The 23,635-nt window shown below is 36.2% G+C and overlaps 1 protein-coding gene and 1 long non-coding RNA gene across 2 annotated transcripts; both read right to left on the bottom strand.

Annotated features, from left to right (window-relative positions):
* Window positions 1-1,576: 1,576 nt before the first annotated feature.
* Window positions 1,577-23,635, bottom strand: LOC123871055. Its single transcript, XR_006797203.1, has 4 exons — window positions 23,601-23,635; window positions 20,516-20,520; window positions 14,625-14,637; window positions 1,577-1,871 (listed from the first exon to the last, which is right to left on the bottom strand). It is a non-coding gene; the product is annotated as an uncharacterized LOC123871055 (long non-coding RNA).
* On the bottom strand, window positions 14,633-19,969 carry LOC123871052. Its single transcript, XM_045914613.1, has 5 exons — window positions 19,820-19,969; window positions 18,046-18,126; window positions 16,474-16,572; window positions 15,528-15,616; window positions 14,633-14,981 (listed from the first exon to the last, which is right to left on the bottom strand). Exons 1-5 carry the CDS (start codon window positions 19,860-19,862, stop codon window positions 14,658-14,660), a joined length of 636 nt encoding a protein of 211 aa, XP_045770569.1. The 5' UTR covers window positions 19,863-19,969; the 3' UTR covers window positions 14,633-14,657.

Consider the following 23,635-nt stretch of genomic DNA (forward strand, 5'->3'; position numbering starts at 1 on the left):
TTATAAAACACAATAAATACATAAAAAGCGTAAAAACGGAGTATAACAAATTAAATCGTTACCCATTAATGTCGTATTGAACCAAAATTCTTTTTTCCAAAGGACCAACAAGTAAAGATGGCCGAAACGTAACGCATTTGTCTCCCTGCGTGCGACGCCATGATATTTATTTAAAAAAGGAATACATTTAAATTTCGAATAAAAAAAAAACGATGTCCCGTTTTGTTTCTCTTTCGCCTGCCCGCGCTTTGAGTTAAAACCATAGATGTATACAACGGTCTACGCGGCTCGTAATTATTTTACATTTTTTTCTAAAACTCCAATATTAGGTACCTATATCTACAAAACTAGACTTGGTGAAAAATATTATTACTTATGATCGACATAGTATTATGTAGCTTTTAATTCATATGAGGCAAGCAACTCACTACTTGATTTATATTATGTCTATTCATCAGGCATTATTTCGATGACGGCAGTTGTTTTTTTTTTCAAGCTATATTTTCCAGAATTCCGGAAGCAAATGATTTCGTGGAAGGGCTTGTCGTGCAAAACTATCAATATTTCTATCCTCTTCTCACATTTTCTTTCATACAATACATATGCCGCAAACCACACAACACGTCTATGGACAAAACGATTGGATGCACCTCTCTATCGTATGCCATATATTAAACAGGGACACGAATATTTTCTTTTTTTTCCAAAGGCCGGTTATGACTCTGTGTTGAAGATCATAAAGAATTTAAAAATGATATTACTAAGACGCTGGACGGATATTTTGAATGTTTACTTTGATACTGTGGCGTCGTTGTTTTTTAACGAGCGGTATAGGGAGGCAAGAAAGTATTGGCCTCTAAAAAATATGTATTGATCACAACTGTAGCTCTTATTTTACTTTAGAAAATTATTTATTTATACTATAGGTATGTCATATTATGACCCTTAGTTGGAAAAATACCAATTATTATTATTGGTAGGTATCGAATTCAAATATTTGTAGGTTTTTTGTATCTATCGATTCTTCAAAATATGTGCTGTTGCAAGTACTACAGGGACCATTGCCACTACAGTTCGATTTGGCTATGCCGCTATAATATCCGTAGAAACCGATCTCCTCATTGCATGAACAGCGCGTGTTGCCAGTGATGACGTACAGATCCGAAACATAGTCGCTTACTACGGGCCTTAACAAAACACTCAGAGTCACTCGGCGGGCAACGGAGAGAGTTTTTTTTTTGGGACTAATAAAATTAACGTGCTCTCCGAGGCACGGAGGAAACGAAAAAGAAAAATTGCTTTGCGATCGCAATATATGCGACGTCACAACTAGACCACAAGTCTCTCCCATTGTTAAAATACTATTACTTAATAATACTTCATATGAAATAAAGTTAAACAGCACTAAAATCCGACTAATACCTACCTACCCGCGAATCAGCGATAGATATAGTATAAAATACATGTTAATTACATATTGTAAAACACACATAAATACAAACCTACATGCATACATAGACTGCTAAAATCATAACCCTTTCTTTTGGTTTCGCCGTAGTCGGGTAAAAAACGACAAGCGAGAAAGTAAGACCGGCGTCCACTTTCCAACAGGGTTGTTTCTCATAGGCCGGTCGGATTTAAGACTCTTGACGTCCGGGTGTCCTGCTCGATAATAATCTACTTTTATTGAATAAAAAAAGGTATTTTTGATGGTATCTTATTTAAAATGAAGAATGGGAGATTTTTTGGAATGTGTTTGTGATGTTCGAGTATTAATTCTCTAAGTTTTTCACATAAACCATTTATTAATAGTGACTTGAATGTGGTACCTAATACGGTTTATGTTTAGCCGCAATCATCGAAACTACATACTTTATTATTTATTAACCCCCGACCCAAAAAGAGGGGTGTTATAAGTTTGACGTGTGTATCTGTCTATCTGTGTATATGTGTATCTGTCTGTGGCATCGTAGCTCCTAAACTAATGAACCGATTTTAATTTAGTTTTTTTTTATAAGTGGCTTGATCGAGAGTGTTTTAGCTATAATCCAAGAAAATCGGTTCAGCCGTTTGAAAGTTATCAGCTCTTTTCTAGTTACTGCAACCTTTACTTGTCGGGGGTGTTATAAATTTTTAATTTACACTTGTTTAATTATAAGTTACCAATCCATACTTGGCCAGTGTGGTGGATTGTGGCCCAAGCCCTTTTAATTTTGAGAGAAGACCCGTGGTCAGTAGTGGACCAGTGACGGGTTTAGATACTGATGATGATGATAACAAATCGGCGCTTGAGTTCGATAGCGATGCAGCAACTTCATTAAATCTATAGGTTTATTCTTAGATGGTTTATAGTTTCTGCTCAATATTTTACTAAAACACTAAATGCTGAGGGGTTAATCGTCTGACGCCAAACGGCATTTTGAATGCTGTTGTACGTTGATCGTGGCTAGGTACCTCTAAAGAATCATCAGATAGATGATTCTTTAGAGCCTATAGATGATTGAATCGCCGTTGAACATCGCGTTGTTGGCCGGGACATTACACGTACCTACTAGCTTTCTTACTGGAGGTCCACGCAATGGAGAGAAATCTAATTTCTAGACCTAGCCGTTTGCACTGTACGTTGAAATGTCCTTTTTAAATACATATAGATATGTAATGTGGTAATTTCTCCGTAGTCTGTAGTTACGGGAACACCTACCATCAAGTGAGCCGTCGCCAGCATCTGTCAGCTTATGCTTTTCGTAAAAAAACGTCGTACACATACGAAAATAAACAAAAGGAGCCGCTTGGGAAGATTTTTTCCCTACATTTGAGATATCCCCGCATGTCTGCCCCGCAGTCATCAATAATGGGAACTATTTGGATCGTTTAGTAACCACGTGACGACTACGATTACGATACGAGTAATCGTGTCCCACGTAGACTGGCGTATCTAACATTTCGTTTATTTAAAATAAATTAAATCGCAATCATTTTTTTCAAATGCACAACTTCCAGAAATAAAAAGTTGTAAATTTTTTAGACTTCAATAATTTATGTTACCTACATATTATAATTTCATTGCCTCGACCTGGCTTGGTGTGTTTACCTATTCCAATGAATAAACAATAAACTGATTAAAAACTTTCTGAATTTTTTTCTAAATGTTGAAGAAATCCCGTACAAAAAGTGTATGTAATACGAGTAGAATGCAATAATATACCTATATTATATTCTATACTCATTGATATCATAAATACCAAAGTGTCTGTATATAAACTTTACACTGCCCACCCATTTAACCGATTTTGACGGAATAAGTACAGAGATAGCTTGTATTCCGACAAAAATAGTTCAGGTTTTTAAAATCATGGGATTTAAATTTATATTATGTACCTATAGATATTTTTATAATTTTTGTGAACAGAAACACGAATTGCGAGTTTGTTAAATTATTGTGTAGGTACAAGTACGAGTAGGTACTTGAGATTTTGTTCTTTGGGATATAAAAATCGCATTGTCTAAAGACATGACCTTTTTAATGTCAAAATCGGTTAAACGCGGTGACTTATGAGCAACGGTGGCGGAATGCCTCGTTTTTTTTACTTTTACCCTTTTTTATTATCTTGTTCAACAAAGGTTAACCTTGGTGATTCACCCGTTTCGTTCATTTCGAGTTTTTATGCCTTTCGAGTATTATTTAACTTTTTTTTTGTGGAATTTGTTTAGATCCGACCTACCACACAAATTGGGTCGCTTTTAAAAGGGTGGATAAATTTATTGATTTATCCTGTCCGATAATTTATTACCATGCAAATTAATGTTAATGCATTTTTTGAATACGTTCTTAACTTACTTATTTTTAGTTAGGTGAGAGTCAAGGTTACAATAATAATCACTTAAATATATAATTTTAACCGATGTCGCTTTCCTAGGCTGGGAGCCCAGAGTTCCTTAATTTTTCAGAGTTTTGTGCGTTTTAAATAATTAAGTATCACACAGTGAAGGAAAACATTGTGAGGAAATTTGTAAGCCTGAGAGTTCTCCATAATGTTCCCAAAGGTGTGTGAAGTCGGCCAATCCGCACTTGATGATAATGGTGATTCTTTGGAGAGTAGTCATTATATACCAAGCCCGGCTAGCATGGGCAGTAGATAAAAATTATATCCCCCGATTATATCCACTGATGTCATAGAAATTAGTGGATGTAATCGGGGATATAATTTTTATCTACTGCCCATGCTAGCCGGGCAGAAAAGGTATGGACAATAAATCCACCAACAATTCATAATAGTCAAAACCAAAACGCTTGGTGGGCGATTTTTGTTTTCAAAATATTAATTTGAAATATTTCTTAATTAGAATCTCGCGTACAAAGGATTAATTTTGATGGGTCCCATTTTGCATAATGAAGCGTGCGAGTGGTGTTTGGGGTAACCATGCGTTAGAAAATTAACTAATTTCTTGAAAACCGAATGTTTGCTATAACATTCTTATTATTTCTAGAATCGTGTTTTATTAATTTTACTTATGTTTAGCAAGTTTTTGTGCATCATGAGATAGAGTTTAGATAAGAATCCTATGGTAGGTGCCGCAGAACATTACTTAGGTAGTACTGTGCTAGTAAGAACTCGAACATTGACGCGATTGGCTGGCAAATGACGGGTGCACGCGATTGGTTGATCAGTCGGCGCGAGTGCATGCGATTGGTTGATACGTCGATTCTCGCTTCTCAGATTTGCCAATTTTCTCCCACTATTTTCTGCTTCAGGTCCAAGTTGTTTGCCGGGCACTTTAATAAGCTAAGCAGATTCCCAGTTCCATGGTAGGTACAATATGGTAGTATGGTGGATAGGGTAGTATTAATTTACTAGTTACTGCAAAACCTAATTTCTTCGGTTACTTTAACACAAAGAACAAGAAAATAGTATTGGATAAATAATCTATATTATTTTTATACGAATACCCAATTTATCAAGTACCTACCTACTGCATGGTAACACTACTCATGCAAAGAATATATACGATGGACTGGTTCACAAACATTTCAGTTAAGAGGTAGTAATTTTAATATTATGCACAGTGCCCGGCAGGAAATATTGTACATAGAACTTTTGAAAGAGATAACGATTTCGTAGAGCGTTGTCTCTATCGTTGAGACCGACGGAACGTCACATAGCTATGAGTGACAAAGACAACGCTTTACGAAACCGAAATCTCTTTCTAAAGTTCGATGGTGGATGGCACTGGTGGATGCGACGGGTCTGCCTGCGAAATTCAAATTTAATTTAGTTTTTCGCAATTTGTAAACTAATACGACGACGTAGGCTTATGGCATTTTAATTGCGCCAATGGCAGTATCATCCTCACAGGTTTATATAAAAATCTTTACTTGAAAGGGGCCAGTTTCATAAATTAGCTCTAGTATCGACTAATTTGTGAGGTACAGTCCCCCTAAAAAAGATCCCCCGTACTAACTCCTTTTTTATAGGGCAGTCTTGTAAAAACTAAAACTTGTGCTATACCTTCGATGTCAAGCTATTATTTATCATGCTAAAATGTATCAGTATGGGCCTTAACACATTAATTAAAGTCAAAATCACGTCATTTGTACCCGTCCGTCTGTCTGTGCGGGACTGAATGCCAATTTTTCACATTATAATATTACAATAATTATTGCAAATGAAAATAAACTCCCAGCGGGAAACAAATAAAGACATTGTTGATGAAATGTAGCTATATGATGTAGGTACCTATATTGAATAATACGTCGTGATGTTTCTAATATTCATATACTCAAGACTAGCACCTTAAGAGGGCTCTCTCCGTCACTTACTCCATACAATCGTAGTTCCAATTTCATTTGAATATTAAGCAACCAAAGTCCATGAAATTTTGCAGACATATTCTAGAAACTAATATTTGTACCTGTGGTGTTTTAGATTTTTCTAAAAATATGTAGTTTCAAAATTACAGGCGCTCAAAGATTTGTATGTGAATTTTTAAGACCGTGTAACTTTGAAACCAAATATTTTAACAGAAACTGGAAAACCACAGGCATAGATATTAGTTTCTAGAATATGTGTGCATAATTTCATGGACTTTGGTTGCTTAATATTCAAATGAAATTGGGACTACGATTGTATGGAGTAAGAGACGGAGAGAGCCCTGTTAAGTCACGAGGTTTGACAGTTTTAAGATTCTGGGCCTCTAATTCCAAAATTTTCAAGTTTGTTGAGTGACCTTCTGTGAGACGAAATCAAAAGCTTTCGTCACGTCAATAAAAATGGTTACCGTAACTTTCTTGACGTGCATTGTGTGTGTTTAAGTAAGTATGTCTGTCCTTTTCTTATTACATTGGTAAGAAACAGATACGAATAAGTATTCTTAAAAGCACCAGAATCAGTACCGTGAAGGAAAAGGCGGCAGGAGTACGATGTCAATTCCGTAGTTACACTTACGTAATAATAATTATTTTACCATTACGCTTGCTAATTCACTTTAATCTCTTAAAAACCTAATTAACAATTACGCAACCAACGTACAAGATTCTAGGAAACAACAGAAAAACCGACAAAAATCGTCGCTGCATTAAAATAATTATAATGACGCTGTATCTACCTCCGCACTCGGTTCACAAAACTGCATTTAAGCTATAGGCAAAAACCGGGCTTTTCTTGCCTTAAACGAAAAACAATCTGAAAAATCCTGACCAACCGTTAAACACTGTCATAACTGACTTTGCCAAGTACGAAACATTTTGGAGGCGGCACTAGAAAAATTATGAGTAGGTATTATGTATGTACAAGATACCTAATGAAATATTAGATGTCATTTGTATATCGCCTATTGTACATTGATGATTGAAGTTTCAACATCTATACAAAGTTTCAACTCAATCCGATGAACGATGCGCGAATGAATAGGTAAATACACAGACAGAGAGAGAGACACAGACTTTAAACATTAATTTTTATTATAAGCAATGTATACAAGCGAATCTATACATATAATACTAAATGATGTCCGCGACATCGTCCGCGTGGATTTAGGTTTTTAAAAATCCCGTGGGAACTCTTTGATTTTCCGGGATAAAAAATAGCCTATATGTCCTTCCCCGGGATGTAAACTAACGCCTGTACCAAACATCAAAATCGATTAAACTGTTGCCGTGAAACGCTACCATCCAGACAGACTGACAGACACACGTTCGCATTCATAGTATCAGTATGGATAATTTATTATTTAGCGCTATAAAACTTTTTCTATAAAACCGCGATTTATTATGATGGTGGCAAGGTGGTTGGATGAAAAAAATGTAAACGAAAGGACAGGATGTGTAGTGCGCCCCCGGAAAAGCCTATGTCCAATCTTTGACGAAAGTAGAATGATAGTCATGATAGAGATCCGTTTCACATCTAGTACAGCTACTCTATATTTACGAAATTTAGAAAGTCCACATTCTGATACACTCAGCAACAACAAGGTGCTATACCCTATTTACTTTAACGACCTAACATATTAGCCGTTGTAGTAATAAAAGTTAAATAGAGACAGTAAACAGGAGTTGGTGTCAGGTTGGTGTACACGTTTGATAAGCAAACTTTAGTATACCCACTCAATTTTTACCGACTCCGTGTGCCCAACCAAATAATTCCGCCAAAGAAACGTATATCAAAAAACAATGACATACCGACAGACAGAACAAAATGAGCCTAATTACCTGCAATTGAGGCAACCAGTTCCTGACAAACTCAATTATGACTTAAAAACTGGGGTTTTCACCAAAAGAGATCTTATTTCTTACGGCACAAGACTTATAAAAAAGTTTTTCAACGGTCAAGTAATATTTTTGTACGCGTATTACAATTTTAAGCTCCACCCAAGATAGTTTTTTGTTGAAAAATTTTCGGGGCACAGGCGTGGCCTAAACGAGGCCAGCCCAAGTAATTACGTTAAAAAAATTCCCGAAATTACTTTGAACATGGCGATTTGTGCTGCTTTTTTAATTTCCTTTTTCTCGGTGGCATTTTCCGGCCGGTTTTTGTAAGGACTGTCCACAGTAGTCACACATTACATTTCAAAGTGTTGAGTCAAAAACGTTTAAGAATTAGGTGCATGCAATGTACATGTAGAGTAAGTACATGATATTATCTTTTAACGTGAAACATTTTGCTTTATTTAAGTAATGAAACGAATTTATTAACTGTCAAGTCAAGCGTTGGTCAAGAAAAAGCGAAACAGATTCTTAATTTTAACGAATCCTTGCTTTTTTATCCAAATTGTAATTATTTCATTCCATACGCTCCATACTGCGTTTATATTACAGAATTACTGTAAAATACTGCACATATAATTAGATGCTCTCATATTGATACTTAGACCAAACTTCAGTACCAGGTCCATGAAGATAAGTAAATTAATTATCGTCGTATAAAGTCGTAATTTAAAAAAAATTAAGACACAAATGCCTTGCCAAAAACGAACTAAGTAGTTAAAAAAACACCATATTGAAGACTATAACTCACAAACTAATCGATACTAGAGCCGATTACTTAAACTGGACCCTTTCAAGTTAAGATTTTTATATAAATCTGTGAGGATGATACTGCCATTGGCGCAATTAAGATGCCATAAGCCTACGTTGTCGTATTAGTTTACGAATTGCGAAAAACCAAATTAAGTTTGAATTTCGCGGGCAGACCTGTCGCATCCACCTTAACAAACTTCAATACCATATTGGTAGACAATAAACTCTATCCAAAAAATCAACACTCTAGCTTCATGTCTGGACAAAAGCATTGTAAAAGTATACTTAGAAATCTTTCTATCCGATTGGCAGTCACATCGATGTTTTTAGCACTTCGATATCTCCAAAGCTCACAACATAAAGTACCTACATTCGATCTGATAAAGCTACTATGGTGTTGAAGACACTGAATCTCAACAACCGATTGCCTATCAATTTATAGCAATCAAATTTATTTTGTTGGATAGACTTTCATGCTGGCTGAGTTTCACACGTTTTTTATGTTTTCTAGGTATACCTATCTGTTTATAGCTATAGTGAGTTACTCTGCATACAAGTTTAGCTTTATGATCTAGACTAACTGATGTAGAGAAAATATTCATAGATACCTACTTGACAAACAGGTTGCATCAATGATTTCTAATTTTTCTCTTCAAACAGTTTATTTTCTTCCTAGAATTTTGCAGATCTAAGTTATCCGGAATTTTATCGAAGCTTGCTCGATTCATTTCATGAGAAACTAACTGACGCCTGTGACTTCGTTCGCGTCGATTTACATATTTTAATAACACCGTTTGAACTTTTTGAATTACCGGGATAAAAAGTAGCCCATTTCGCTCTTCGGGTCTTTAATTAAGTATTCCCATGCAAAAATCACATTTAATTTTCTGGGATAAAAGTAGCCTATGTCACTCTCCATCCAGATTTTTAACTATACCCATGCAAAAATCACATCGATCTGACATGATTGAAAGATAAACCAACTAACAAACAAACACACCCTTTGACCTACCTACACAATTACTAAGTTTATTATTTGGACAAGAAAAAAGAAGTTTTAATAGTTTGAAACTCAGTAGGTATCAGTTCAAAGGCCCTTTAAATAAAAATAGCTCATTCATACTTAACTCTGAATAACTTCGTACTTAGAATAAGCACGATGTTTGTAATTTGTATGTCATTTTCAAGTTAGTTTAAAGAGTAGATTTTAATCCGAAGTGCAATAAGTTTTATTAATGTTACCGAGGGGAGACCGTGAGATCGTAGATCAGATAGGTACTTACCTATAGGTACCCACTTCGTAGTGGGTATGGCTCTCTTTTTATTCTGCTATTATTTTACACTTTTTCAGGTTTTAAAGGAAGATCAAACAAAATGGTCTTGCCTGGATATCAATAATGACGATATATCGTCTACTATTCTTAGCAGAGTCCATACAAAGCATATTATAGCACTCAAAATATGATATCTTATTTTTTGATAGCAGCGTTGCGCCTCGATCGAGAATTTTTTTTCTTTTATAATATTCTTTATACATACGACATGGATACCCTTTATTCTGAGAAAACGAAGGATTAATAGAAATAGATCTATTTCTGTTTCACGGCAATTCCAAAACGGATTCTTATGAATCATCAAAAGAATCTACCATGCACTGCTTCGGAAATTGGAATACCCTTTATACCGGGAAGAACCAGTAAAAAACCCGTAAAAGCTCGATGCAGCGAGGTCGCGTGCAAAAACTAGTTTAAAAAAAAAGTATAACATATGATAATTTTGTTAAAAATATACTTTTTTTTTAAATAATAACAATTTCTAAAAATCTGGAGACTTTTGTACTAAACCGATTTTTGGTTCAACGGGTCTCGAAGCTAGGAGATGGCAGTCGGAACATCTTGCATATTATACTCGTATAGCACACTCGTAGGATGGGCATGCGCACTGCGGCCCTGGAGTCCGTCAAAGCCACAGTTCAATAAAATATCGACAGCGAAAAAGAGACTAGTACCTACCCTATAGTATTTAACCAGTGCTCTTATCGTTTTTCCTAAAACAATTACCGTCTAGACTGAACCGAGAACCACATTGTGAATAAGCCTTTATGTTCTACAGCGCAACACTCATACCGTGCCTCCTACCAACCTTTAGCAGAGAGTAATTACGTAATATTAGGTATGTTACTGCAAAATCTAGAAGTATGGCACATCCAAAGATATGCCAGTCAGACCTAACCGAGCCTGAGTTTACATCATTTTATTTGAGGCTTAAGTGTACCTAATTTAGATTATATGCTATCTCTGAACCAAGTAGGTGAAGCCCACAACTTCATCTGATGTGGATTTAGGTTTTTTTAAACGTGGGAACTCTCTGATTTTTCGGGACCAATAGTGCCTACCCTCCCTATATTATGTCCTTCCCCAAGACGCAAGATAAGTATAGTGTCTGTACCAAATTTCGTCAAAATCGGTTAAACAGATGGACTGTGAAAAGCTAGCAGACACCTCCTTGCATTTAGGTATAATCATCATCATCATCATCATCATCAGCCTGTGGACATCCACTGCTGGACATAGGCCTTCCCTAAATCTACCTAATTTACGTATAATATGGGTAGGTATTTTACATCTCGCTAGGGTTTTCAAGTCAGACCTAAGCCTTACATCCATTCGACCTTATACAGTAACACATACAAAACAAAAGGACAACATGTCGGTACGTACAGGATCTGATGTAACTATTAAACGTAAGCCGCTTAGCGCCGGTTCGGTTCTCGAGTGAATCAAATAAAACCATTGCACGTGGTAGGGGCTAAGGCAGAAGAGATAGCGATTAATAAGTCTTTCTTGGATGGTAATCAAAAATTATGACTGTAATTACTAGATTCTAGATACTAGATTAAAAATCCCGTGGGAGCTTCCGTGGGATTTCGTTTCTTTCCAGGATAAAAAATAACCTATGTAACTCTAACTATGTAAATATTACTCCATTGCAGCGTGATTGAAGGACAAACCAATTAATCAATAACCAACAAACTAACATACTTTCGCATGTGGATAGTGATTATCATACCAGGTAAGTACATTACGATAAGTGAGTAATAGGTACTTAAGTAAGGGGTGTTTTTTATTGAGGTATAGAACTTTAAGTTGGCATCACTTTTTTAACTGGCGGCCATTTTGTCAGCTGTCAAGTGATTAATATTTAGTTTGGTTTGCCATTTCATCATGAACAGGTTGACAAAAGAACAACGCTTGCAAATCGTGCAAATTTATTTCGAAAATAATGGTTCAGTTCGCGAAGTTTACCGCAAGCTCCGTCCATTTTATGGTCGACATAATCGTCCATCAGAGCAATTAATTCGGTTAACCATGGATCGTTTTCGCACTACGTTTACTCTATGTGATAATACGCATCCGCAGAGACGTCGAACAGTGCGCACCGAAGAAACAATTGCCGCTGTAGAGCAAAGTGTTGAAGAGGACCCGAATGAATCGATTCGCCACCGTGCACAGCAATTGGAGCTTTGTCCATCAACTTTATGGAAGATTTTGCGCAAAGATCTTGGCTTGCGACCTTACAAGATCCAGCTTGTGCAAGAATTAAAGCCGCGAGACCATGCAATGCGTCGTGATTTTGGTGTATGGGCCGAAAATGAGATTGATCTCGATGCTGATTTTCATCGCAAAATTTTGTTCAGTGATGAGGCTCATTTTTGGTTGAATGGCTACGTCAACAAGCAAAATTGCCGCATTTGGAGTGAAGAGAATCCACATGAGACCCTTGAGACGCCATTACATCCACAAAAACTGACTGTTTGGTGTGCTCTATGGGCTGGTGGAGTCATTGGGCCATACTTCTTCCGAAATAATGCTGGAGAGTCAGTTACCGTTAATGGAGACCGGTATAGAGCCATGATAACCGACTATTTTGTTCCCGAATTGGATGGCATGAATGTGGATGAGTTGTGGTTCCAACAAGACGGCGCTACATGCCACACAGCGCACGTCACAATCGATTTATTGAAGGAAACATTCGATGAGCGCATAATTTCGCGGAATGGACCTGTCAATTGGCCACCAAGATCGTGTGATTTGACACCATTGGATTATTTTCTTTGGGGATATGTGAAGTCGCTCGTCTACGCCAACAAACCAGAAACGTTAGGGGACTTGGAAGCCAACATTCGTGGCGTTATTGCCAACATACGGCCCCATATGCTCGAAAAAGTGGTTGAAAATTGGACCTGTAGAATTGGCCTTATTCGAGCCAGCCGCGGCGGCCACATGCCCGAAATCATATTTAAACGTTAATGGCATAAAATTATAGTTCAATATTGTATGGCGTGAGTAAGTGGTTCGTTTATTGTGAATATACCTACCTATTTAATATCTTTCTCAACGGAGTTCATACGCAACGCACCTGGTGATATTATTTGTTGCACTTTTAATTAATTTATTATTATATAATTGTTAACCAATGTCGCTTCCGCTTACAACTTGAAGCTCACTCTTTATCTCTTAATAAATTAGTCGTAAGTGCTCATTTGACATTACAAGTAGAGATGTTGTTTTACTCAATGATACAAACATTTGTTTGTCCGTCTATTTATCTGTATTAAGCGGTCTATCTCGTTAACGCGAACTTTTTGATGTTGCTTTTTTGCTTCATTATACCTTGAGAATGTTTATCCATACGAATACAGTGAAAGGATTTTTTGTTAAACCTCGGTTTTATTTAATCCCCTAGATTTATGTGTGCGATATGATATTCTTATAATGATAGTTTGGTCGGAACGTTGACCTGTATGTACTTTATGCGTATTTTTCAAGCAAACTTTACTACAATCACACTAATATTATAAAGGAGAAAGTTGTGTGTGTGTGTGTGTATGTTTGTTACTCCTTCACGCAAAAACTACCGGACGGATTGGGCTGAGAATGGAGATAGATCATACCCTGGATTAGCACATAGGCTACTTTTTATCCCGGAAAATCAAAGAGTTCCCGCGGGAATTTTAAAAACCTACATCCACGCGAACGAAGTCGCGGGTATCAGCTAGTTATCATAATATCTTTGAGTATGTGTGACACTATGCTTAGAATTATTTCTACGTGATCAAATCAGATATGAGGAGATCCCAAGGATAACTAGAGTAACTGAGCTCAGCGCGCTGCGGAGCTGAAGTGGCAATAGGCAGGGCGCATAGTTCGCAAAACCGATTAATGTTGGGGTTTCAAGTGCTAGTTTGGCGACCTCACACCGGATAGCGTAGCGTTGAAAGACTCCTATATAGATAGATAGATAGATAGAAACTCTTTATTGCACACAAAAACACATATAAGGATAACAACACAGTAAGAAGAAAACAGAAAAAAAACAATTGTGTGCAAAGGCGGCCTTATTGCTTGGAGCAATCTCTACCAGGCAACCTTTGCTGAAAGGAGAAGTTCTAGGAAGGAGGTTGGTTGGACTCCTAGGTGGACGGATGACATGACAATGAGCCGCTCGATTCAGGTGGCGTGTGGAAGACCCTATAAGAGAGCTATATCCAGCTATCTATCGGTTGATGATGATGACGCGTGTGGCTAATCAACTCGTGACTTTGCTAATGTCATTTTTAGCAGTGTAATGAAGCTGAGGCCAAAGAAGCTGCTAAAATTATTTAAATACTCAGGGGTGGGTGTCGTCAGAAGAAACTTTAATTGAGCTTGCTTTTTACTCGACAAACTCCTACGAAAATCAAATAGCAAATCTACATAAGAATGATAACATTTTTTTAGAATAATGTTTTTGTACACCTTATTCGCCTCAGCTTCAATGGGATTACCTACTTAGTGTCTAAATGGGCTCAGGTATGGTCTGGTATGAGGCTTCAGCTATGTCTTCTTTTTTTTACAAATATTGTGTTAGTTATATCTACTTACATGCCATATGTCTTTTTACCATCCTACAGCAATCCCATGGCACCAAGCGATTTAACATAGAAACTGATTTAAGGTAGGTATGGGTTAAAGTTCCATATAATCTTCCAAGTTCTACTACCATCTTAGACTGCAATTTCATTTATTACCACGTGAGATATTAGTTAAGAAACCACATTAAATAAAACAACTTGTTCAGTACTACTACAAGCATTGCAATTTATTTAATCCAAATCAACGTTAGACAAATCTTCAGTTATCTTCTTAATCTCCGCCTCGCTTCGCTTCTTCTCCACTAATTTCTTCGCTTCTTCCTTCTTTTCTCCATATAACCTCTTCAGACTATCCAGCACATACTGCGGCATGTGACCAGGTTTGGGTTGGTGTATTTCATACTCCCCTTTTTCGTTTTTGACTAGTTCTACCAGGGAATCTTCTAGATTCATGACATCGCCAGGTCTTGGAGCTGGCCTTTTCACAGGTTTAGGGGGATTTTTCATCTTCTGGGCCCAATTTTGTAGGTATTTCCCCGCATCGGTTTGGAGGAACTGTAATAAATAATTTGTGAGTTAGATAGGTAATTATACAATTAGAATAATAAAAAACCGGCCACGTGCAAGTCAGACTCGCGCACCGAGGGTTCCGTTCTCAGGTATGACATTTTGCACGATAAATCAAAAACTGTTATGCATAAAAATAAATAAAAATCTGTTTTAGAATTTTAAGGTAAAGCCCTTTCATATGATACCCCACTTGGTACAGTTATCTTACTTTGAGATTATCTTACTTTAAAATTGAAACACATTTAATTTTTTTTAAAATGATGTAAACACAAATTCACGGTTTTCAGATTTATTCCTTTACTTGTGCTATAAGACCTACCTACCTGCCAAATTTCATGATTCTAGGTCAACGGGAAGTACCCTATAGGTTTTCTTGACAGACACGACGGACGGACGGACAGACAGACAGACAGACAATAAAGTGATCTTGTAAGGGTTCCGTTTTTCCTTTTGAGGTACGGAACCCTAAAAACGCCAGTAGTTTCAAATAAAAAGATTAATTTGGTCAAGTGTGTTTGATTTGGGGCTTACCTTTTCTCTATTCTTGTTTATTTTCGCTGGTGGCGACGGTGCTTGTCGTTTGCTGTTACTGTTACCATTCTTAGGGAACGGCTGACCATCTGAAAAACATGGATTGAAATTAATTAGAAATATACCTATTATTTAACAAGTGTAAATTAAAAATTTATAACACACCCGACAAGTGAAGGTTACAGTAACTAGAAAAAACCTGATAATTTTCAAACGGCTGAACCGATTTTCTTGGATGATAGCTAAGAACACTCTCGATCAAGCCACCTTTCAAATAAAAAAAAAACTACATTAAAATCGGTTCATTCGTTTAGGCGCTACGATGCCACAGACAGATACACAGATACACACGTCAAACTTATAACACCCCCCTTTTTGGGTCGGGGGTTAAAAATAAGGAGTACCTACCTAGTAGTAGTAGTGCCTTCAAGGCTCTATTTAATCACTAGCTTATGCCCGCGACTTCATTCGCGTAGACTACACAAATTTCAAACCCCTATTTTACCCCCTTATGGGTTGAATTTTCAAAAATCCTTTCTTAGCGGATGTCTTATTTCGGCTTATAATAGCCCGATCTATCCAGTAGTTTGAGCTGTGCGTTTATAGATCAGTCACTCAGTCAGTTGATCAGTTAGTTACTCAGTCAGTCACCTTTTCCATATTGAGATTATACTTTATTTATAAAATAATTAACAAACCACTGTACCACCGCACCGTTTAGGAAAGAAGATTCTACTGAAAAGAGCCGGTAAGAAACTCAGCAGTCACTTACTCTTTTCAAAAGGCAAAATGTTACAAAATGTAGGTATTTTGCATATTAAATTACTGGATATAAAGTTAAGTTTTTTGTAACATTTTAGAAAAATTCGTCACTTCACTCCACTCTGCCGCAATACCTATATGCTAAGCCATAAATTATTGTCATCACAAAAATAGGTATCCTTACTTAACGCCATCGTGTCAGTCTGAGGACCGAGCTCCAACATAACTTGAAAGTCAGCATGGTTGCCGAAAGCGAAGCCAAAGCCTACCCGCGAGTCTGTCCCTGGAAATTAAAAAAATAATATCATGAGAAAAGAAGAGAGGGCGTTAAAGTATAGGTATAAACTAGGTTGAATTACAGGAATCTAGGCTAGAGGCAAATTATGTAGCCTATAATTAGGTAACTGGCTTTTAGAATACCTTCGTCGGTCTATAATCTACACTTTTAGCAATAACTTGTTTATAAAACCGAAAGTATTGTATAGAAACAGGCGTTACTTTGCGGTATCACAAGCTCGTCACTTTTAAGTTTGTTTTAAGTAAGATGTAAATCCGAAAGTGTTTGCTAATTTTGTTTTTTGTTAGTTTGTCCTTCAATCACGCTGCAACGAAGCAACGGATGGACGAGTTTTTTTGAATGTATATATAGAAAAATATCTGGAGAGTGACAAACCGACGTTATTTTTTATCCCGGAAAATCAAAGAGTTCTTATAGAATTTTTAAAACTAAATCTAAGTCATAATGCGTGCATAAAAGTCCTGCTCCTATTAGTTAATTTCTGAATTATAAACGCGGTTTATCTTTACTCTAGGTATAAAATAAAACCAGCGGTCAAACTGAAGGTCACGTAAAAGTTGTTTTAACTAACTTCCTTTGTTTGAATGCGGTACAAAAGTAACTTATTACGTAAAAAACATCAGCCTTTATGATGACCTCGACCTTGTGATATTAATATTTCATACTTACTTAATAGGCATACTTAAGCATGCAGTTAGTGGTCAAATAAAAAAATTGGGCTGCTCACTTTTGCTATAATTTGATGGCTAGTTAAGGTACTAACAGCATAATAGAACACGATTTTTGCTCGGAATGACCCATGTTAGTGTATTTATAGTACGTAGAGTTCGTTGGTTTTAATTAATATTTAAGTGATCGTTAAAGTTAATCGAAATCAAAATATCTGATATGACCTTTATGGCAATTATGTACTTCCCTTGTAAATTTTTGAGCATGTTTTATGGTTTATAATATCGTATACACATAGCCCTTATAGACACTAGTTACACAAGATCCTGCCGAGGCCTCTAAGTTTTTATGTTATAAGTATATTACCTTAGATACCCGCCCTGGCTTAACTCAGGTAGAATTTGTGAAAAGTCTCCCTTCGTGGAAGTCTACGCTATAGAAAGGAACTGCATGCAAAATTCCGATTCCTAACCCAAGACTACCCTACACACCCAACACGCCTTAGGCTTGTACAAACTAACAACACATTTTCACAATTTTCACAAAGATAATACTAGATGATATCCGTCAGTTCGTCCGCGTGGATGGAGGTTTATTAAAACCCATGAGAACTCTTAAATTTTCCTGGATAAAAAGCAGTCTATGCCCGTCCCCGGGTCTAAAGCTATCCCTGTACCAAATTTCATCAAAATCGGCTAAACTGTTGGGCCGTTAAAAGCTAACAGTCAGACAGACAGACACACTTTCGCTTTAGGATATTAAATTATGGATAAATAAGTAAATAGGTACCTTTCTTTATAGGTGGGATGTTAGAGTACGCCACTGACAGCAAAGATGGCAGCTCCTCAGGAATTATAACGGCACATGAAGCTGGAAACAAAGGAAAACCCAGTATTAACTTTCACGATTTTGACAGGCACATACGAAATTAACATGTATTATAAACTAGCCGATGCCCGCGACTTCGCCCGCGTGGATTTAGGTTTTTTGAAATCCTGTGGGAAATCTTTGATTTTCCGGGATAAAAAGTAGCCTATGTGCTAATCCAGGATATTATCTATCTCCATTCCAAATTTCAGCCAAATCCGTCCAGTAGTTTTTGCGTGAAGGAGTAACAAACATATACACACACACACGCACACACACACGCACACACACACGCACACACACATACAAACTATCGCCTTTATAATATTAGTGTGAAGGTCCTACCTATCTACGCTATGGTAAGAAAAATTGTATAAAAATGAAAACACAGAACGTTTTAAAAGATGATACAATAATACCAACTAGAGTTGGATGAAAGATAAACTTGCTTGGTAACTTATAAGGAAAAGGAAAGATATTTTCTGGTGTACTCTCTGAAAATATCAAATAAAAACTGATTATTTCAGGGTAGACAAAAGTCCACCAAGTGCTAACTTATTATCAATTAAAAAACCGATCTTCACCGATCACTTGATCAAACAAGAAAATAACATTTTAATTTTTTTAAAGTTTCATGGCAGCTATTTCAAAACTTTTATCATTTTTTAATATAGCGGCAATAGAAATACACATTCTATGAAAATTTCAACTCTTGCCTGTTACGATTCACGAGATACCGCTGACAGACAGACGGACGGACAGCGGAGACCTAGCAATAGGATCCCGTTGGCAGCCTTTGGGTACGGAACTCTATACCCGTTTTTCTTTGCAATATCCTATCACATACCAGGTTCGCAGTACGTAGGTAGTTAGGCATATAATTAAAAATGTCAGTGGGTTAAGGTGAGGTGAACGCGCTCACGTAACTTTTAAGAAAACTTTATTTACTACTTATTTAATAAGTTAACTTTAATACAACCTGATCTAGCATTAGCATTAAAAAGATATTTCACAAGTTTAGTTTATTTAATTAAAAAATCTTTATAGTGCGTAAAAATAAATTAGGTGTGTATACCTACTATAAATGCCTTAGATACTTATAAGGGATATTTAAAAATAAAAATAAAAAAATGTTTTTTAGGGGAAAAACGGAACCCTTATAGGATCACTTTGTTGTCTGTCTGTCTGTCTGTCTGTTTGCCTGTCCGTCATGTCTATCAAGAGACCTAGAATCATGAAATTTGGCAGGTCTTATATGTAGTACAAATACAGGAATAAATCTGAAAAGCGAGAATGTAAAAAAAAGTTAAAATGTTCAAAAAAAGATAACTACCTATACCAAGTAGGGCACATATGAAAGGGCTTTACCTGTACATTCTAAAACAGAATTTTATTTATTTTTATGCATAATAGTTATTGATTTATCGTGCAAAATGTTGGAAAAATACCCGAGTACGGAACCCTCAGTGCGCGAGTCTGACTCGCACTTGGCCGGTTTTTTTTTAATCTTACGCACGTAAATATTAGGTAAGTAAATATTAGGTAGGTACTAAGTTACTGCTACTTGCAAAAAATATTTCTTTAATTTTCATTAAATGCCTACAATAGTTAAACCTAGTACATAATTTGGTTGGAATCTAGACTAAGCGCCAAAACAAACTTAAAACTAGAAACCTTATGGTTGTAGAGAACTCACCAAAAGAAAGTAAGAAACAGGAAATAACCAGTTGAATTTCCATATTGAATATTTCAATACAAAAAGTTTTACTATGAACACATTATCACAACACTCGCACTTAGCTTTTTAGCAAAAATTAATAAAAACAAACTGTCATCGACGAGATTTACCGCCAAACTGACCGCGCATGTATGACAAAACTTTCACTATTGCGACAAGGTTTTATCTAATGTAAAAACCTATTAAATTTCGACTCTATTACGTAACGTTTGGGTCGACATTCTTTTATAATGAATCATGCGTTAATCCCTTTTGATTGTCATCGGATACTCCATGAGTTCGAAACTCAAAATCCCGAAGTGCACCTAAGGATTTTATTACGTTCAATTTAAACCTTAATGCAAAATACTCCTTGGTTTATTTTCAGCTGCATCACATACAATGTTCGCTTCATGTGTGCGTATCCATTCACTACTCGATCCATGATTGTATTTTGATTATGTGTAAAGCAAAATTGATTCAGTTTAAGCTTTGAGTAATGTATGTTAAGGAACATTATTGATTGCGCTAATGATTGTCTTAGGATGTTTTATCCCGGCATTTTCCACCACTTTCATATTTGTGAAAACAAGAGTGGTGGACGTATTTCAACTAGCTAGAAAGCTTACACTAGTGTGTAAATGTTATAAGAGACAAAATGACACGGTATGACACGGTGTCTCAGTGTCTATTCCTCAAAACAATTCTGATCTTCTAGTTCCGTATTATTTTTTATAGAAAGATTTTTATTACATGTTATATCTAGGTATTGAGTAAATGAATATTGAAAATTAAGTTATCATCTTATCCGCTGTTTCCAAGCATCGATTATGATTTAGGAGTAGACCCGTGCATAGCCAATGCTGAACCAATGCTGGACTTCTTCAGACCTCGCTCAGTTTGCATGCTTTTTCGTACGCAATTCGTTCGTAGAAGGATGTACTGCGATTATTAAATTTTATCAGTCTTCATAGCTGTTATTGTCTGAATTTTTGGTACGAGTACGTGCGTGTGTGCATTTTAACCAATAATGAGAGAGCATTGACTGAATAAATACGTGATTACGACTGACACTATAGCCACTATAGCTGTCTAACTTCGGCGGTAAGCCTCTGCATATATCCCTAATGCTAACAGTAACCATTCAGCAGGCTCGATGCTACTATCATGTGAACTGCTCCTATTTCAGCTAGTGTAGAAACCATATTTTTTTAATTCGATTACAAGTTCGCCCTTGGTGATCTCACCTGGTGATAAGTGATGATGCAGTCTAAGATAACTGCCTGACTTGAAAGAGGTATAGCAGTTTTACTTACTTTATCGGTTTCTACACGGCATCGTAACGGAAGGTTAAATTGCTTGGCAGTACAGCCTTGCCGGTAAAGCGGTAACCCTCCCACCAAATCAGAAGCAATTGACGAACTATTCTCAAATTGCCCCTGAATTGAACCCGGAACCTCGAACTTATAAGACTAAATTGCTCAGCACTGTGCCAGGGAGGTCTTCAAAATGAATTGTGTGGCAAATAAGTTTATTTTACTTTAGTAAGTATTATACATCGATGTCATCATATGTAGCGTAATTCTTATGAGTCTTTGTGGTTGGAAATAAACTTCTATGTATTTATATGTGCAGAAGTTCATTAAATGCGGTAAGAATGTATGATAAATGATAAAACCCACTCTATGCGTGCGAAAACGTGCATTATGTGTTGATTAATTACGTTTAGGTATACCTCTGAAGGTAATTAATGTGAGAATAGCCAGGACAATACCAAACTTAAATAATAGCTAAAAATCTCAGCATTAAGAATCTATCCTTCATAGATGATAGTTTAACTTTACCATTAAAATAAAATAAATTATAAAGCTTTTAGTTTGTTGGTAGTATCGGAATGGCGCGTAAAATAGTTTGCATTTGTGTTATCATTCTGATTTTGTATTGTAAGTATACTTTTTTATCTTGAAATAATAATACTTGTGTGTTATACATACCTACTTCGTGTAATTTTTTTATATTTTCTTCGGAAAAAGTGCGCTCTATGGATCTCAGCCTTAGAGTTATGGTAACCCCCTGCTAGAGACCCATAAAGTTTAAAAGTGTCAGAGGGTTGCCACGATAAGTATCTGGCAATGCATGACGTTTTTTCTTATACTAAGCCTATGTACTAAGCTTTTCGAAGAAAATTAAAAAGTACACTTTGACGTTAGATTTTTTACACCTTTTTTATCTGTTATCTCTCAAATCCAGCATAATCCAAACTTCATAGTCGTCGAGTTTGCTTCCCCGCGTTGGGGACAAGACGCAGAGAAACTTTCAATTTTTTCTTAGGCCATTATGACAGCTTCATAGAAGGTCATTTTTTGTTTTAAATAACCCTTCTATAAGTACCTATTAATTTAGTTCAATCGTGAATGCTATATTTAACTATGATTATCCTATCCACTCAAAATTTCTAAAATAGATTTATAACAATTTACCACACTTTTACCTCGTCAAACCCTCTCATCTCGCGAACAAAAAATAGTAAACACACGCATCACGCATGTCCACATACTTACTATGCCAAGGTTGTGCGCAATCTAGCCATTGCTACATTGTAAAAATTATGTTAAGTTACCAAATCCTGTTTTCTAAACTAAGAAAACGGTGTTATGTTACAAAATCCATACTAATATAATGGCGAAAGTATCTCTAATGTCCGATACGTTTCCACGTCTCAACCACTGAACCGATCTTGATGAAATTCCGAACAAGGGTAGTTTGCATCTTGGAGTCAGACATAGAATACTTTTTATTTCGAAAAATCTGAGTTCTAATGGAATGTTTGGAAACCTAAATCCACGCAAAGTGACGGGCATCAGCTAGTGTCCAATATAATAGCACTACCACTATATAAATAGTACTAATAGTATAAATAGTAGTAATAGAATGTGTAGATGTACGAAGAAAAGACTTCAACGCGCACGAAGCTGCAACACATTTTTTAACATAAAACCGGAATTTTTCGAAAGAAGATCTCCAAATAATCATCTTTTTTCCAGGCTCTCCCAGCTGTTCTTTTTTCCTGGTTATACCTGAAGATGTAGCTATGGGATTCACTACATACTACGGATTTGCTCCGCGTATATTTAAAGGTTCGCAAAGATCTATCTATCTTTCTACCTACTATAAATTAATTTTTATAAGCATTATTACTTAGAAAACCCTAAAAATTACTATCACAACTATATAATAAGATTTTTATGACTAAATCACGTTCAGTATGCTATTGATACTAATACTTCTTAGTACAGTCAAATAAAGCTTTGTTTCATTTGAACTATCAGTGCGAAAGCCTTAAATAGGAGAAAGAAAGATCTTTAGTTTTATGAAATGGGTTATAGAAAACTCCATCTAGTGCTATCGTATTCACAATTTTTCATACAGAAAATGTTGGTAATTTCTATGCAAGTCTAAATACCTAGGTACTAATAAAATATACCGGCCTAAAAACTGAGTTTGTGATATAGGATAGGTATAATATATTAGATAAATATGAAGAAATAGCTTAAAAGCTATACTATAGATACTTACTAAATTGCTATTCATCTCAATTACTTATCTAGGTATGTGTTTAACATTCAGGAAATGATCATCGAGTTGGATTCGGTTTCCGGTTTGGTGAGCACGCTGATCTTCAGATCCTATACGAATTCGGTCCACAGACGTCGACCGCTCCTCTAAAAGCTAAGGGTTTGTGTGAAAAATATTACAATACTAGCTGATGCCCGCGACTTCGTCCGCGTGGATTTA

This window comes from Maniola jurtina, chromosome 13 (genome assembly GCF_905333055.1).
Source record: "Maniola jurtina chromosome 13, ilManJurt1.1, whole genome shotgun sequence".
In the NCBI taxonomy this organism is placed as follows: domain Eukaryota; kingdom Metazoa; phylum Arthropoda; class Insecta; order Lepidoptera; family Nymphalidae; genus Maniola; species Maniola jurtina.

What these genes read in the sequence shown, in the direction of transcription:
- LOC123871052 (XM_045914613.1), bottom strand. Translation starts at nt 19,862, where the DNA reads ATGGAAATTCAACTGGTTATTTCCTGTTTCTTACTTTCTTTTG. An exon ending in GACTGACACGATGGCGTTAA is followed by an intron (nt 15,617 to 16,473) that starts GTAAGGATACCT and finishes CATGTTTTTCAG; the next exon opens with ATGGTCAGCCGTTCCCTAAG. An exon ending in TAAACAAGAATAGAGAAAAG is followed by an intron (nt 14,982 to 15,527) that starts GTAAGCCCCAAA and finishes TATTTATTACAG; the next exon opens with TTCCTCCAAACCGATGCGGG.